Here is a 13,910-nt window from a genome sequence, read left to right as displayed (position 1 = left end):
CTTTCCTTGGACGCTGGAAGAGACACAGTGCCATCTAGTGCTCCTTGTGGGCTGATCTTGGAAACGACTTTGGAAAGAGTTATTGGGGGGGGGGGGTGGCAGCGAAGCAAAAGAGTAGGTGTGTGTGTGTGTGGGGGGGGGGGGGGGGGGTCATTTGGCAAAGTGTTGATGTGGGTGGATGTTGCATGGTCACTGTTGGACATGTGTGTGCGCGCGCGCTCTCTCAAACTGTGGGACTGCAGGGGAAGGTCTGGCCTGGACTCAGATTTTCCACTGAGATCACTGTGTCAGGGAGGAAAGGAAAGAGAGGGAGAAAAGGAGGGATGGGGAGGAGAGAAGTGGGACATCTGGTAATGATCTGTATTTATTAGCAAGCTCTCACTGTAAATCTGCTGGATTTCTGGCAGCTGCGGGGCTCCATTTGAATTGTGATGCATGCATTTTGCAATGTCTCAATACCAGCCTTCATCAGGAATACATTATTCAATAAACTCCACGAGGACTGCTTCAGCAACACAGTTTAGTTTTCACTTTTCAGTTACTTGGGCTATTTTGTTTAAAGGAAAGCACCTTTTTTGTCCTTTTACAGTCCTGAAGCTGGCAGGTGGGAGTAAAGATGTTGAATTATAACACTAGGAAGTCATTACAAGGTCATGATTAAGCTATAAATGTAAAGAGACATGTTTCTAATACTGAGAGGCTCTGGATAATGTCATGGGTACAGTCACTGCCGAGATCCCAGGACCCTGATGTTCACTGCAGATTAGTAGCATTTCTACTACTGCTAACTCTGAATCTGCTGGGTGCAACTAGACACTAACATCTTGCAACACTTAATGCACCACCACATGCATCTTTGGCGGCGGCACGGCCCTGAGAAAGGCAGAGATGTGTTAGTTTAAGAGAAATGATTGAAAGGCTGCTATGTATAATTGATTGTGGATGAGATGAAACACAAACATGGAACAAGGGAGAAGCTGAGGGGGAAAAAACAGAACCTCTCTTCTGCAGTGAAAACATGAAAGTCAGCACAGATGGAAGAGATTAACCACAATGTGCTTGTTACTACATGATTCACGATCTCATTTGGCCACGTCCAAGCGAACACGCGAGGCCGCTGGGAAAAGACGTGGAAAACTAAACCCTTTGGTAATTTGCTTAACTGGGCAGTTGATAACGCGCAAAGAACAAACAGAAATGCACTGAACGCTCTTTATCGTATAGTTGCAGCACTTCCGAACCAGTCAAAACATGAGGAAATGGCAAGTTAATCAAGACTCCAAGCCACGCTAAGAAAGTTAATGACAGGAAAAGGGCCGGATGAACCTTCAAAAAAATTAGACACTCCTCAATCTCTAGTCTGCTCAGATTTCTTCAAATGCTCTCCAGGGCCCTCTTCTGCAGCAGAGCAAATGTCTGATTACTTCGTTCAAAGATGGATGAAAAGAAGCAGTACTTAAATCCTCCTGAGAGCACAGAGATGAAGCAGGACAGTGGTTAATGGTCACTTACTGCCATCTAGTGATACCTTTGTTTTATTCTTTTAGCAGATTTAAAGTCCAACACTGTTACTGAGGGGGAAAAAAAAAAAAAGAAAAAAGAAAACAGTCAACGTGCACAAAGAGTAACCAAGGTAGTTTAATTTGAAACTCACGAACCACTGGTGGGATATAAAAGCCCCAAAGGAAATGAGTAATGTCATGATGAAATAAATGGGATCAGCACTCACAGTATTTGTCACCCAGCATATTTACAAAGGGCCACAGCTTTCACTTCTGGTTCTTTCTCAGGCCTTTTCCAAAAATATATTTTCACCAATATTACCGCTTCTGAACAAACGCGTCACTCAGATAAAACAGAGTCCCCCTAAAGGTCAAAGTGGAAAATTATTTTCTCAACTACTTTTCCATTCCCTTGAAATATTTTTGCATTTCCCTGGTCCAAATGAAGAGCAGGTGGTTTGGTTCAGTTAAATACACTGCTAGTTTATCTCGTGATACAAAAATGTGAAAAGATGCAACACTTTACAGTGATGCATTACTCCTCGTGACTTCTACACCATACAACAACCTGTTGTGTGGTTTGCCTGGCTGTGAAGGCTGAAGCTGTGCCTTGACATGGATAACTGAGCTTCAACTGTCAAATCTATGTTGCTATGGCTACACGTAGCTGCAATCTACGGCTCCTGCTAACATTAACCAAGAAACAGTCAGTAAGCCACACTGAATTTTAATCTGCTGTGCTTCAGTTGTAATCTAGCTTTAATACAACTCACACAACTTGTGCATGTGGAATATAAACAAACAAAACACAGCCGTTGCAATTATTATAGTCTCAGCTACAGTCGGTTTAAATCTAGCTCCTCTGGTTACCCAACTCCGATGGTACATGCGTGTGAGCAACTACAGTTGAGGTTCAATGGCTGTGATCAGCAGCGCTCTAATATGTAACAGTACAGTTCAACCTTTCATTATGGGGCTAAGGAAAAGCAGGAAATATTGCAAGGTAATACAAAACTTATAAACCATGTTTAGTAAGTATTTTATAAGAATATTTCACTCTGTGACTTAAAGGATGCTTTGTATAATAATGTCCACTTTAACAGCCAAATGTGCTCATGCATAAGAAACTGAAAAATAACACTCAAAGCCTGGTGGGAACTGAGGGAGGAAAGCTGTTTGTTTGTGCTGGCTGTCATTGTCCTTAATGAATAGCTGCTGTGATGAAATTAACTTCTCAGTGAAGAAGAAATGGATCTCTTCACCTCAGTTTCGACAGTAACCCTGAAGCATCGTACAACATTCGGTATTGCTAGGTTTAGTTGGTCCATTGAAATTTTAGTAGCGACTGAGTCAAGTGCAGTTTCACTACATGCCTACATGTTACTAGCTTCTGCTCCGGTTTGCCTTCATGTGCGATTCAGTTCATGTTGGAGTGGCTCTTCAGGTGCCTCCTCAGGTGGTTCAGACAGGTGTAAGTCTTGGGACAGATCTGGCAGTGGTATGGTCTCACCCCTGAGTGGTTCAGCATGTGCTGCTTCAGCACACTTCCGTCTGAGAAGGCTTTCCCACACTGAGAGCACACATATGGTCGCTCTCCCGTATGCACGCGCATATGAACTGTCACTTTGTGCGCCATTGTAAAACCTTTGCCGCACACCGTGCACTTGAATGGTCTCTCTCCTGTGTGGGTGAGCCTGTGCGTGCGCATTGCACCCATCTGGGAGAAAGCCTTCCCACAGTCTGGGCAAATGTGGGGCTTCTCGCCTGTGTGAACCCTGGTATGACTCCTTAGGCCTCCTGCTGTGGAGAAACACTGTGAACAGTGAGTGCACTGGTAAGGCCGCTCTCCTGTATGAGTGCGCATGTGCTGCTTCAAGTCGTAGCGGTTCCTGAAGCCACGGCCACAGACCAGGCAGCTTTCCGGTCTGTCATCATTGTGGCGCAGCTCGTGGTTGGCCAAACACTTCTCAGACAGGAAACACTTGCCACATTCCTGACACTGATAGGGCTTTTCATGGTCAACCCTCTGATGGTACTTGAGCTCACTGATGCCAGGGAAGGTCTCATCACAGTACCTGCACCTGAAGCGATGGTTGGGGCTGTAGGGAAGCTGATGCTCACTCAGCTGATGGTTCCTCAGCAGATGGGCCATCTTGAAGGTCTTTCCACAATGAGAACACTCATATTTTGTTAGCAGCTGCACACACTGGTGTCTGACGCGTTCGTGCAGAGACCTGAACTGACATCCACACTTCGTGCAGATGTGGGCAGCATTTTTACACTTTCTCTTCCTGTGTCCAGACAGGTGAGCCTCTGTGCGGAAGGCCTTACCACACTGGGAACACTTGTAAGGCTTCACGGCAGTGTGGAACCTCTGGTGCTCCAGAAACTCAAAGCGATACTTGAAGCTTCTTCCACACAGCGGACAGTTATGGGTGACTCTTCCTCGTTGGTAGACTGATTTGACAGATGTTTTCCTGGAGGACAAGGAAGATGAGGAAGTCCGGTGTCCTGAGCTACTTTTCCTATGTTTTCCTCCACTCATTAATTTGGCAGTCTCCATTTCACCCACCTCTTCATGCCGTTGTTGATGTTTGGTCAGACTCTTTGAAGAGATAAAACTCTTTCCACACTGCTTACACTGATAAGGCTTATCATGATCTACTTGCTGATGATACTTCAGGTCACCGATTCCTGAAAAACCTACTCCGCAATGGCTGCACTTGAAAAGGCGGCTTTGAACGTGAGTTAGCAAGTGTTCCTTCAGGCTGCTAGACTTTGGGAAACTCTTTCCGCAGTGCACACAGTCATAGTTTCGCCCTCGTTTTGGACAACGGTGTCTAAATTTGTCCAGTGAGGTTGGAAAACTGTTGCCACATTTAATGCACAAATATGCAGCATTTTTGCATTTCCGTAACCTGTGACCAGCCAGCAGAGTGGCTGTTCTGAAAGCCCTCCCACACTCAGAGCAGTTGTAGGGCTGCAGCCCGCTGTGGACTCTCTGATGTTCGATGAGGACAGAGTGATGCCTGAAACATTTGTCACACTCGGGGCATTTATGGATTCCTGACTGCTGCCTCCTGCGGGGAGATGAAGAGATGTCAGTTCTTTTTGGTGATTCAGGAAAGTCTGTCGAGGTGGAAGGGTTTGTGGACAGTTCTTCGTCGAACATGACAATCTGAGGGACGTCATTGTTTTCATCATCACAAGCACTTGGGTGGGAAGCAATGGCCACTTCCAGAGATGGAGGGAGAGACAGAGACGGAATCAGAAGATCATCTGACTGAAACGGGGCTAAGGGCAAAATGAAAACAAAAGTATTAATACAGTGTTCCAGGTCAAAAAAAGAAAACACTGTGCATGATGCTTGTACAATACAGACTATAAACATACCAACGCTGCTCTTTGCCAGTTTGCCATGACACTGTTTGCTCTGGAGAAGAAATTTCAGGTCATCTCCATTTGAGACACACTGCATGTATTCCTCTAGTACAGAGGGGGCAGCACTGATCCAGGATGCAGTCTATGAAATAGGTGCACAAAACAAAAATAAATACATTTCAAGTTCAAAGAGTTAGCATTCAATTTCTTGGTTTAATTATGTTTTATTGAGCCTCTCAATACCTGCTTAAAGTCTGGTATTGGCAGCAGCTCCTCCAGTCTTGTGAAGAATTCACAAACTAGAGTCTCAAGAGCCGTGTCGAAGTCAGGGCCGTACTCAACAGGAAACACATTCTGTCAGGTCAAAGAAAGGACAACTCAACACCATCAGCACACAACAGTTGTCATCCTTATCCATTATACACTACTCAAAAAAATTAAAGGAACTCAGAATGGTAATAGTAGTTTGTATGGCCCCCACATGCTTGTATGCATGGCTGGCAATTTCAGAGCATGCTCCAAATGAAACGACGGATGGTGTCCTGGTGAATCTCCAAGCACCACGATCTGAACCAGGGCATCAGTGAGCTCCTGGACAGTCTGAGGTGTAACCTGACGGCACTGGATGGACCGAAACCTCCCTCCCAAAAACCAACCTCATGAAGTATGTTTCTGCTTGTTTGGTCAGAGACATTCACACCAGTTTCCTACTGGAGGTCATTTTGTAGGGCTCTGGCAGTGATCACCCTGTTCCTCCTTGTACAAAGGCACAGATATGAGTCCTGGGGATGGGTTGAGGACCTTCTACAGCGTTGCCCAGCTCTCCTAGAGTAACTGCCTGTCTCCTGAAATCTCCTCCATGCTTCTGCGAGTTTGCTGGGAGACACAACCTTCTGGCAATGGCCCAAATATTGATGTGCCATCCTGGAGGAGTTGGACTGCCTGTGCAACCTCTGTAGGGTCCAGGTATCGCCTGGTTTTACCACTAGTGACACTGACCCTAGCCAAATGCAAAACTAGTGACCAGATTAATATCCCAGAAACTGAAGTGACTTGATGCTTTACTCTGATTAAACTCTGTTCCTTTAATTTTTTGAGCAGTGTAATTTCCACATTTTGGAAGATCAATCGTGATAGAGAAATGCATTTCGCACACTTAAATTGCACCAAATAAAATCAAGTTTAATATTATTTTTACCTTGAGAAAGTGTTCTCTGCCATCCGTGTCTTCAATAAGGCCTTGCACCAGCTTCATGAAGTTTGCCTCTGGTGCTTCAATTACAGGATCATTTGTCTGGATTACAAAACAAGACACCAGTCTTCAGCAGACTTTAGGGCAATCAAATATTAAACAGCCATTTAGGTTTTCAACTAATAGTTACTTTAATCACGGATTAATCTGCTAATTGCATTTTTTTTAATAAAATTTAAGAAGATAGCAAAAATGCCCCTAACAAACAGTAAAAGCTAATTTATTGTCGCCTAAGACAAACAAATTCAAAATCTTACATTTAAGAAGTTTGAACCAGACCCACACAGGGTCCCAATATATTTGAATTGCCCCCCAAAAAAGGCAATTAAAATATGTTAACTGTATCACTCACCTCCTCAATGCAAGAAGATCGGATTCGGTTAAGGTGGGTCTCGACAGCCTTAAGGTCTTCAGGGTGTTCAGAACGCAACAGCTCAAGAGTTGTCTAAAAGAAATGTAATTTGTGATTTTAATGTTTTCCTTTAATGACACCCTCACCTTGGGCCTCTTATTTAAGTAGATCTCCTTATACACATTTCACTTACCCTTGCTCTCAGGCCCAATGACAGCAGTCTCCCTTCTCTTTTACTCATCAGTTCAGGAACTGCATCTGTTACCATGGACACAAACTCCTCCAGTTTCCCATAGTGCTTTATGTTCCTCTGGCGAACCACTTCCCACATCACAGCCGACATCAGTCTCAGTGGTGGGACCAGGAGTGCCAGTGAGGACAGGGGAACGTTGAACTCTTCCAAGAGAAAGTAGACCGGGTCAAACAAACTTAAAAGCAGAATGTGAACTGTAGACACTCCTGTGGCCACAGAGTTCCCTTGTAATAGTAAACACACTTCATACTGACACTGGAAAGGTCCTCAGAGATGTTTGAAAGGTTGGATTTAATGCAAGATCGTTAATAAATATACTGTGAAGAAGCCGTGTGAACTTCGGTAGTAATAGAAGACTGGAAATGCTTCGTCTTGACAATACAGCATTTCACTATTTTGACAGAACACTGGAGTTAGTGTCATCTGTTTACTTTCTCCACTATTCATCCCTATGATGCACTAGCTGCAGAAATGTGGCTTCAAGCACCACGTTTGTGTAATGTTTCTACTGTGGGTGGCATAGTTGGGATACTCCTTAAATGTTAAAGCAAACACATTTGAGCTGCAAATTTACTGATGAGATGTGATAGTTTGCATACGCAAGTTGCTAACTGCTAGCATAACGTTAGTCATTTTATTTAAAGTGAATGTGGCTCCTCCTGACCGTCCGTAAAATTACCCAAATTGGATTGAGTTTGATAAAAATATAAAAACCATTTGACCACAGAAAATACTCAGTATTGTACATATTTGTAGGCAGTGTACAGGGCTAGCTAACGCTACCGTACTAGCTACAAGGCCGCTGATGCTGCCTGGTGAAAACCGGCTCATTAGTGGGCAAAACAATTCTTGTTCCAGGGATTAGTCGAGGCCTGCTGAGCCTCGGGTAATCCTTTCGCTTTAGCTATATGGCTAGCCGCACAACAAGCGAAAATACACAATGTGCTCACACTACACAAGGTAATACATACCCATGTCGTTCATTTTGGTATCCTTTAATAGCGATAGACAGAAAACTCAATACAATCCGATATCTTCCATACTTTCGGTTAGCGCGCTAGCTAACAGTATACGGGGCTTTAGGCGCCAACTTCTTCCTGAAACACGGTGTTCATTATGGAGAGCGTTGGCCCAGTCAGTGTCTGTTTGGAAACGGAGGTTCGTTTTGTGTGACGGGGCAGCCCGTATTATACGCTTCCTACTCATTCTACTGTCAGAATCAGATGCACCGCCTATCCGGACAACAGAAATGTTAAAAGCAACGCTCAAACTTCATCAACTATTTTCTTAAACCCAGAATATTTTTGGATGCTTATTGGGAGATAAAATGTTTAAAATGATTGCTTATCTGCAAAAAATATATTTAAAAATAACAGTCTTAAAACCATTAAAGTCTTCAGTGTTCACTGTATTTATTTCCACTGTCAATATTCATTTTTATTTCAAACATAGAACACTGATAGTGTGCACTGCAATTGTGCTTTTATAATGTATACATTTTGTTCCCATTGGGAACACACAAAGAGAACCGTTCCCTTTGTACTTTGGCACTGTTGGGATTTATTAAGAGTTTTGGAATTTGATATACTGACACTGGTAAATAATACTAAGATCAGTAAGATATTAATTGTTAAATGAAAACAGAAATAGGCACTAAATAATACAGAAGGAAATGACTTTGATTGTGTTAGACATTTTAGGAACTCAGAGAACAAAAATAACACAGTTATGTCAGGCCCAAAGGCTGCACTCAAAGTTTATATTTTAGAATCTACAATCAAAACCGATCAGACAGAGGAGGATGAACACTGAGTAAGTAAAAAGTAGTCTGTCTGTCAGCAACAAAGACCTAACAGGAGAGGGTGAGTGTGAAACCTCTTACAAAGTGCATAAATTGAACACCACAACTGGTGCAGGCTCATAGCATAAGGACAATATTCATTTTAAAACATAAATATAATGTAAATATATAACAATCAATCAGAGAGACTGGGTTTGGACCTCACTGTGAGTTTTTAAGTGTCTTTTCAGGTGATTAAGACATGTGTAAGTCTTTGCACACAGCTGACAAGCGTAGGGTCGAACCCCAGTATGGTTCATGGTGTGTTTTTTCAGTTCACTCCCACGTGAAAAACCCTTCCCACATTCAGAGCACACGTATGGACGTTCTCCGGTGTGAACGCGCATGTGAAGCGTCACTTTGCTGGCCATGGTGAATCCTCTGCCACACACGGTGCACTTGTACGGCTTTTCACCAGTGTGCGTGCGTCTGTGTATCTGCAGCTCGCCGGCTGAGATGAAAGCCTTGCCGCAGTCGGAGCACAGATATGGTTTCTCTCCTGTGTGAGTTCTTACGTGTATGTTCAAATTTCCTGACACAGAGAAGCGTTTCCCACAGTACGTACACTGAAATGGCCTCTCCCCCGTGTGACTGCGCATGTGAAGGCTCAGGTCGTGCTTGCTCTTGAAAGCTTTACTACAGCGCACACAAATCTGTGTCCTCTGCTGTCTGTGGCGCAGCTCGTGAGCTGTCAAACACGCATTAGAGCTGAAAAACTTCCCGCACTGCTGGCACTGATTGGACAGCTCGGGAGGATGAATCTTTTGGTGGGACCTCAGGTCACTCATACTGGAGAACACCTCCCTGCACTGTTTGCATGTGAAAACACGGTTCTGGTTGTGAGACAGCTCATGCTTACCCAGCAGGTACATTCTTTTGAAACTTTTCCCACACTGAGAACAATCAAACGTCTGGACACTATGAAGGCACTGGTGTCGAAATTTTTCCTGTATAGACTGAAAGCTTTTCCCACATTTGATGCAAATATAAGCAGCTTTTGTGCACTGTGTTCGCCTGTGACTCGACAGATCAGAGGTCCTCCTAAAGGCTTTTCCACACTGAGAGCACTTATAAGGGTTTTCTCCAGTGTGCAGCCGCTGATGCTCCAGGAGTTCATAACGGTAAATGTAGCACTTTCCACACTGAGTGCATTTGTGTGCAACTCTCTGCTTTGGGGGTCCGATCTTAGAGCTGGACGTTTCAGGATTGCCAGCAGACGTTGAGGGATCTTGGGAGGCGGCTGTTTCTTGGTCATCATTGAGGACACTGTCAGTGCACTTGCCTCTTGTTGTTTGTTCTGCATTGCTGCTGTTTGACCCCCCGTACGGCCAAGTTGTATCCTGCATATCAAAATCTTCAGCTTCTTGAAGAACACTTGCGACATATTCTCTTTGGTTTTCAAATGTTGTAGATTCCACATCTTTGGCACTGGTATCTCTCAATGAAGAAAGGAGTGATAATGATGAGAAGAGCCGCTGCTCTGAGGGAGATGGCACTGTTTGGAAAGAGAAATTTAACAAGTGAGGTATAGTTTGCATTTTGTTTATTTGAGGGTGTTGCTTTTCAAATAGGTTGTTAAATATCTCCATCATACCGTTTAGCAAATAATGTTTTTTTTTTTTTTTTTTTATACATAACCCACTTAAAATGATAATTCAGTTTCTTTGAAGAGGGGTTGTATTAAGTACGTATCCATAGTCAGTGTATTGCCTACAGTAGATGGTGATCACGCCCCCAGTTTGGAGAAGTGTACAGAGGAGAACCAGCATGGTAGTCAAGGCATTTACAAGAATATAATAATAAATAATTTTATATTTGGAATATTATAATTTCACAGAACATGGAGGTGCTGGTTCTCCAAAGTTGGGGCATGCTGACTACCATCTACTGCAGATAATACACTATAGACAAGAACCTCACACAACCTCACTTCAAAGAAATCAAACAATCCCTTTAACTAACAGATTGTTTCAGCATTAACATACACATAAAAACCGGACAGACAGACTTACCACTGGAATCCATCTTGGCCATTTTATCATGGCACACCTTACTTTTGAGTAACAATTTGAGGTGATCTGCTTCGGTTACACATTGTATGCATTCTTCTACCACAGAGGGTGTATCACTGATCCACACTGCAGCCTTTATCAAACAAATACAATTATTTTAATGGACTAGAACCAGAGCCCCAATCTTTCTAAACAGTTATTTTTATGGAACAAAATGTGCTCTCTCTCTCTCTACCTGCTTAAAGTCTGGTACAAGCAGCAGCTCTTCCAGTTTGGTGAAGAACTCGCAAAGTAGTGTTTCCAGTGCTGCATCGAAGTCAGGCCCGTACTCCACAGGAAACACATTCTGTCAGGTAAAAAGAAATCGAAACAAGAAGGAAAGTCTTATTTTACAGTTTTGTTTGATTACTGAACAAACTATGCATTTGTAAGTGTGAGACATACCCAGAAACATACCTTAAGGAAGTGTTCTCTCTCTTTGGAGTCTTCCAGGAGTCTTTGAACAAACCCGACAAAGTTGGCTTCAAGAGGCTCAGTTTCTGGGTGAACCTGTGAACAGCAGATCACTTGAAAACCAGCCAAAACATAGTACCCCTGAAAGTTCATTTTCACACACCTGTTTTGACCTAGCTTGCAGCAGGCTGTCCAATTGTGTTGTAACACCTCTGAGATGATCTGAATGACCGGAATTTAACATCTGTAATGTCATCTGGAACAGTCATTAAGCACAGACAGTTAATCAAACCAAAGAATCCCTTCGTGTTACCTCCAAGCACCACAGTGAAGACATGTAAACAATAAAATACATATGCTAGCTCTTGTTTTGCTGCTACTTTAACAGCTGCATTAGAAACATAAACACAAACTTGATTCTGCTACTAGACAAAACTTCATTAGAAAATGTCAACATGATGCAACAAACCATCCATCCATCAGTTACCATCCATTAATATATGGTGCATCTTACCTTTAGTCTTAAGCCCAGCGTGAGCAGTCTCATCTGTCTGTCTGTCAAGATGTCAGGAACTGCTTCAGTTACCAAGGACACAAACTCCTCCACTTTCCCATAATGCTTTGTTTTCCTCAGATGGACCACCTTCCACATCACAGCTGACATTAGCCGCAGAGGTGGAACTAGGAACCTCAGTGATGTCAGGGTCAGGGGACCCTCTGCAAACAGTTGATCAAAATACGGTTTTAGTCACCCCATTTTTAAACACAAGGATGATGACACATCTATATTAAAGTGTACACACATACATACAGTGGACAAAAATGTATAGCTATGTTGTTTATCTTAGGCTGTTGAAATATTTTTCCTTTCGATACTATTTGTAAATGAGAAAGTGTCATTTCAGTTGATTCTTTTCGTGTTTCATTTGAGTGTGACATTTGTTTTTCCCTCTTATGTGATATCTTTAAAACTATTAGGACTAGCCATGCATGACACCTGTTGCTGACCAATTCCAAATACGTGAACAACTTAACTCTGCTGAGCATTATTTCAAATAGTTTTTGCAAATATTATACAAACTGCAATGCCTTTTCTTTCCAAGCGTTACAGCTATATAATATAAGCAAGAATTTTCATGTCTTTTAAGAATTTAGCGAGAAAGTGAACGTTAGCACGTAAGCTAACCGCATCAAAACAAACTGAGATAACCCCAGCAAAAAGTCAAACGTTACCCATTTTATTCTCCCGAAGGACAGTGATAGTTGAATGGACACTGAGAAATGTTCCCTAGGTAAAAATATGCCCCCTTTGTTGTGACTAGCTGTGAGCTCGAGATATCATTTCAACACTTGCTTGCTGCTTGTTGGTAGTCATATGGTTGGTAGCTGCAGACGTTCTCTGGTAGCTGTCAAACCACAGCTGAGCAACACTTCCTGTCTCTTCTTCTTCGTTCTAATATTTAGGTTGACATCCTCACTTCTCGCCCCCTGTCGTAAAAACTGTTCACTCCCAGCAACAAGCGCAGCTGTGATATTTTGACAAATCTGACTTAGTTTAAGTACTTTTTATCACATAAAAGTAAAACAACCACAATGTGCAAAAAGACAAAAACAGAGATATAAGGTGCAACAAAGGATTAATATTTTAATGCAACTGTAATGTTACATAGGCAATGATCCAGAACTACAATAATAATAATACCATGCTAATAATACTGCTATAATTAATAGTTGTCATTCATTCATTTGTCTTCTGTAACCGCTTGTCCTGTGAAGAGTGTGTGTGTGTGTGTGGGGGGGGGGGGGGGGGGGGGGGGCTGGAGCCTATCCCAGCTGTCATTGGGCGAGAGACGGGGTACACCCTGGACAGGTCTCCAGTCTATCGCAGGGCTAACACAGAAAGACAGACAACCATTCACACTCACATTCACACCTACGGCCAATTTACAGTAGGAGGAAGCCTGAGTACCCGGAGAGAACCCACACAGACAGAGGTAGAACATGCAAACTCCACACAGAAAGGCTCCAGTAGGCCTGGATTCGAACCCCGGATCATGCTTTCTGTGAGGCATCGGTGCTTTCAAAAATTCTCTTTGCTGGACTAAATAACTATTAGTAAAGTCTTAACAAAGCCTTGATTTAAAAAACTATAAAATTTTGCCATGTAATCGGCAATACATGGCCAACTTTATGTGGATCCACTATGTTCTCTGGCCCATTCAGAGGGCATAGGAGGTCAAACAACAAGCACACACTCTTTCCAATAACCACCTAGAACTCAGGTTCCCATGAGCTAAAACTACTCACTCATTCTTCCAACCGAGCTGTAGATTCATCTACCTCCTGTTGGTGGCAGTGAAGGATTTGAAACAATGATGGCCCAGGATTTATCAGAAACAGAGGATCCATGGGTGAAGTAATTAGATAGTGCTTCATCAGGCCATCTGGGCAGTGTTAGCTACCATGACTAAGTAAATCCCTTCAGTGCATGTTGACTGACAGAAGGGCCCATGTACCTAAAAGGCTATTTCCTCTTCTCTCTCTCTCTCTCTCTCTCTCTCTCTCTCTCTCTCTCTCTCTCACTCTTTTTCTCTCTCCCCCTTCCCCCTGCCCTTTTGGTTTTAGGTGTTTTACTTATTATTATCAACAACAGCTGACCAGCAGCTTAAGACAATGACAATTGTTGCTAGTGCATACAGTAGGCTGTCTGGAACTTTGAATTTCAGTGTCAGTAAAAGTAGCAACTGGACCGTAACTTTGAATTAACTGAGTTTCTTTAAGAGTCACATAAGAAGAAAGTTGATGCACAGAGATGCAGAATAATGTCATGGTCTATTTTTTTAACTGAAAATATTGAGTTTGCAG

General features: G+C 42.9%; 2 protein-coding genes across 2 annotated transcripts; both read right to left on the bottom strand.

The window, feature by feature from the left end:
- Window positions 1-1,624: 1,624 nt before the first annotated feature.
- On the bottom strand, window positions 1,625-8,126 carry LOC311489432 (uncharacterized protein). The gene is made up of 7 exons (XM_084546505.1): window positions 7,712-8,126; window positions 6,681-6,883; window positions 6,488-6,580; window positions 6,082-6,177; window positions 5,127-5,237; window positions 4,896-5,025; window positions 1,625-4,796 (listed from the first exon to the last, which is right to left on the bottom strand). Exons 1-7 carry the CDS (start codon window positions 7,722-7,724, stop codon window positions 2,920-2,922), a joined length of 2,523 nt encoding a protein of 840 aa, XP_084402631.1. The 5' UTR covers window positions 7,725-8,126; the 3' UTR covers window positions 1,625-2,919.
- Window positions 8,127-8,145: 19 nt separating this feature from the next.
- LOC311489433 (uncharacterized protein) lies at window positions 8,146-12,683 on the bottom strand. The gene is made up of 7 exons (XM_084546506.1): window positions 12,279-12,683; window positions 11,560-11,762; window positions 11,209-11,301; window positions 11,049-11,141; window positions 10,828-10,938; window positions 10,593-10,725; window positions 8,146-10,075 (listed from the first exon to the last, which is right to left on the bottom strand). Exons 1-7 carry the CDS (start codon window positions 12,280-12,282, stop codon window positions 8,721-8,723), a joined length of 1,992 nt encoding a protein of 663 aa, XP_084402632.1. The 5' UTR covers window positions 12,283-12,683; the 3' UTR covers window positions 8,146-8,720.
- Between the last annotated feature and the right edge of the window lie 1,227 nt (window positions 12,684-13,910).

The sequence above is a fragment of the Chelon labrosus genome (genome assembly GCF_963514085.1).
Source record: "Chelon labrosus genome assembly, chromosome: 6".
NCBI classification, from domain to species: Eukaryota; Metazoa; Chordata; class Actinopteri; order Mugiliformes; family Mugilidae; genus Chelon; species Chelon labrosus.
Note: the sequence above shows the minus strand (reverse complement) of the source record. Positions and strands in the feature narration are given on the sequence as shown.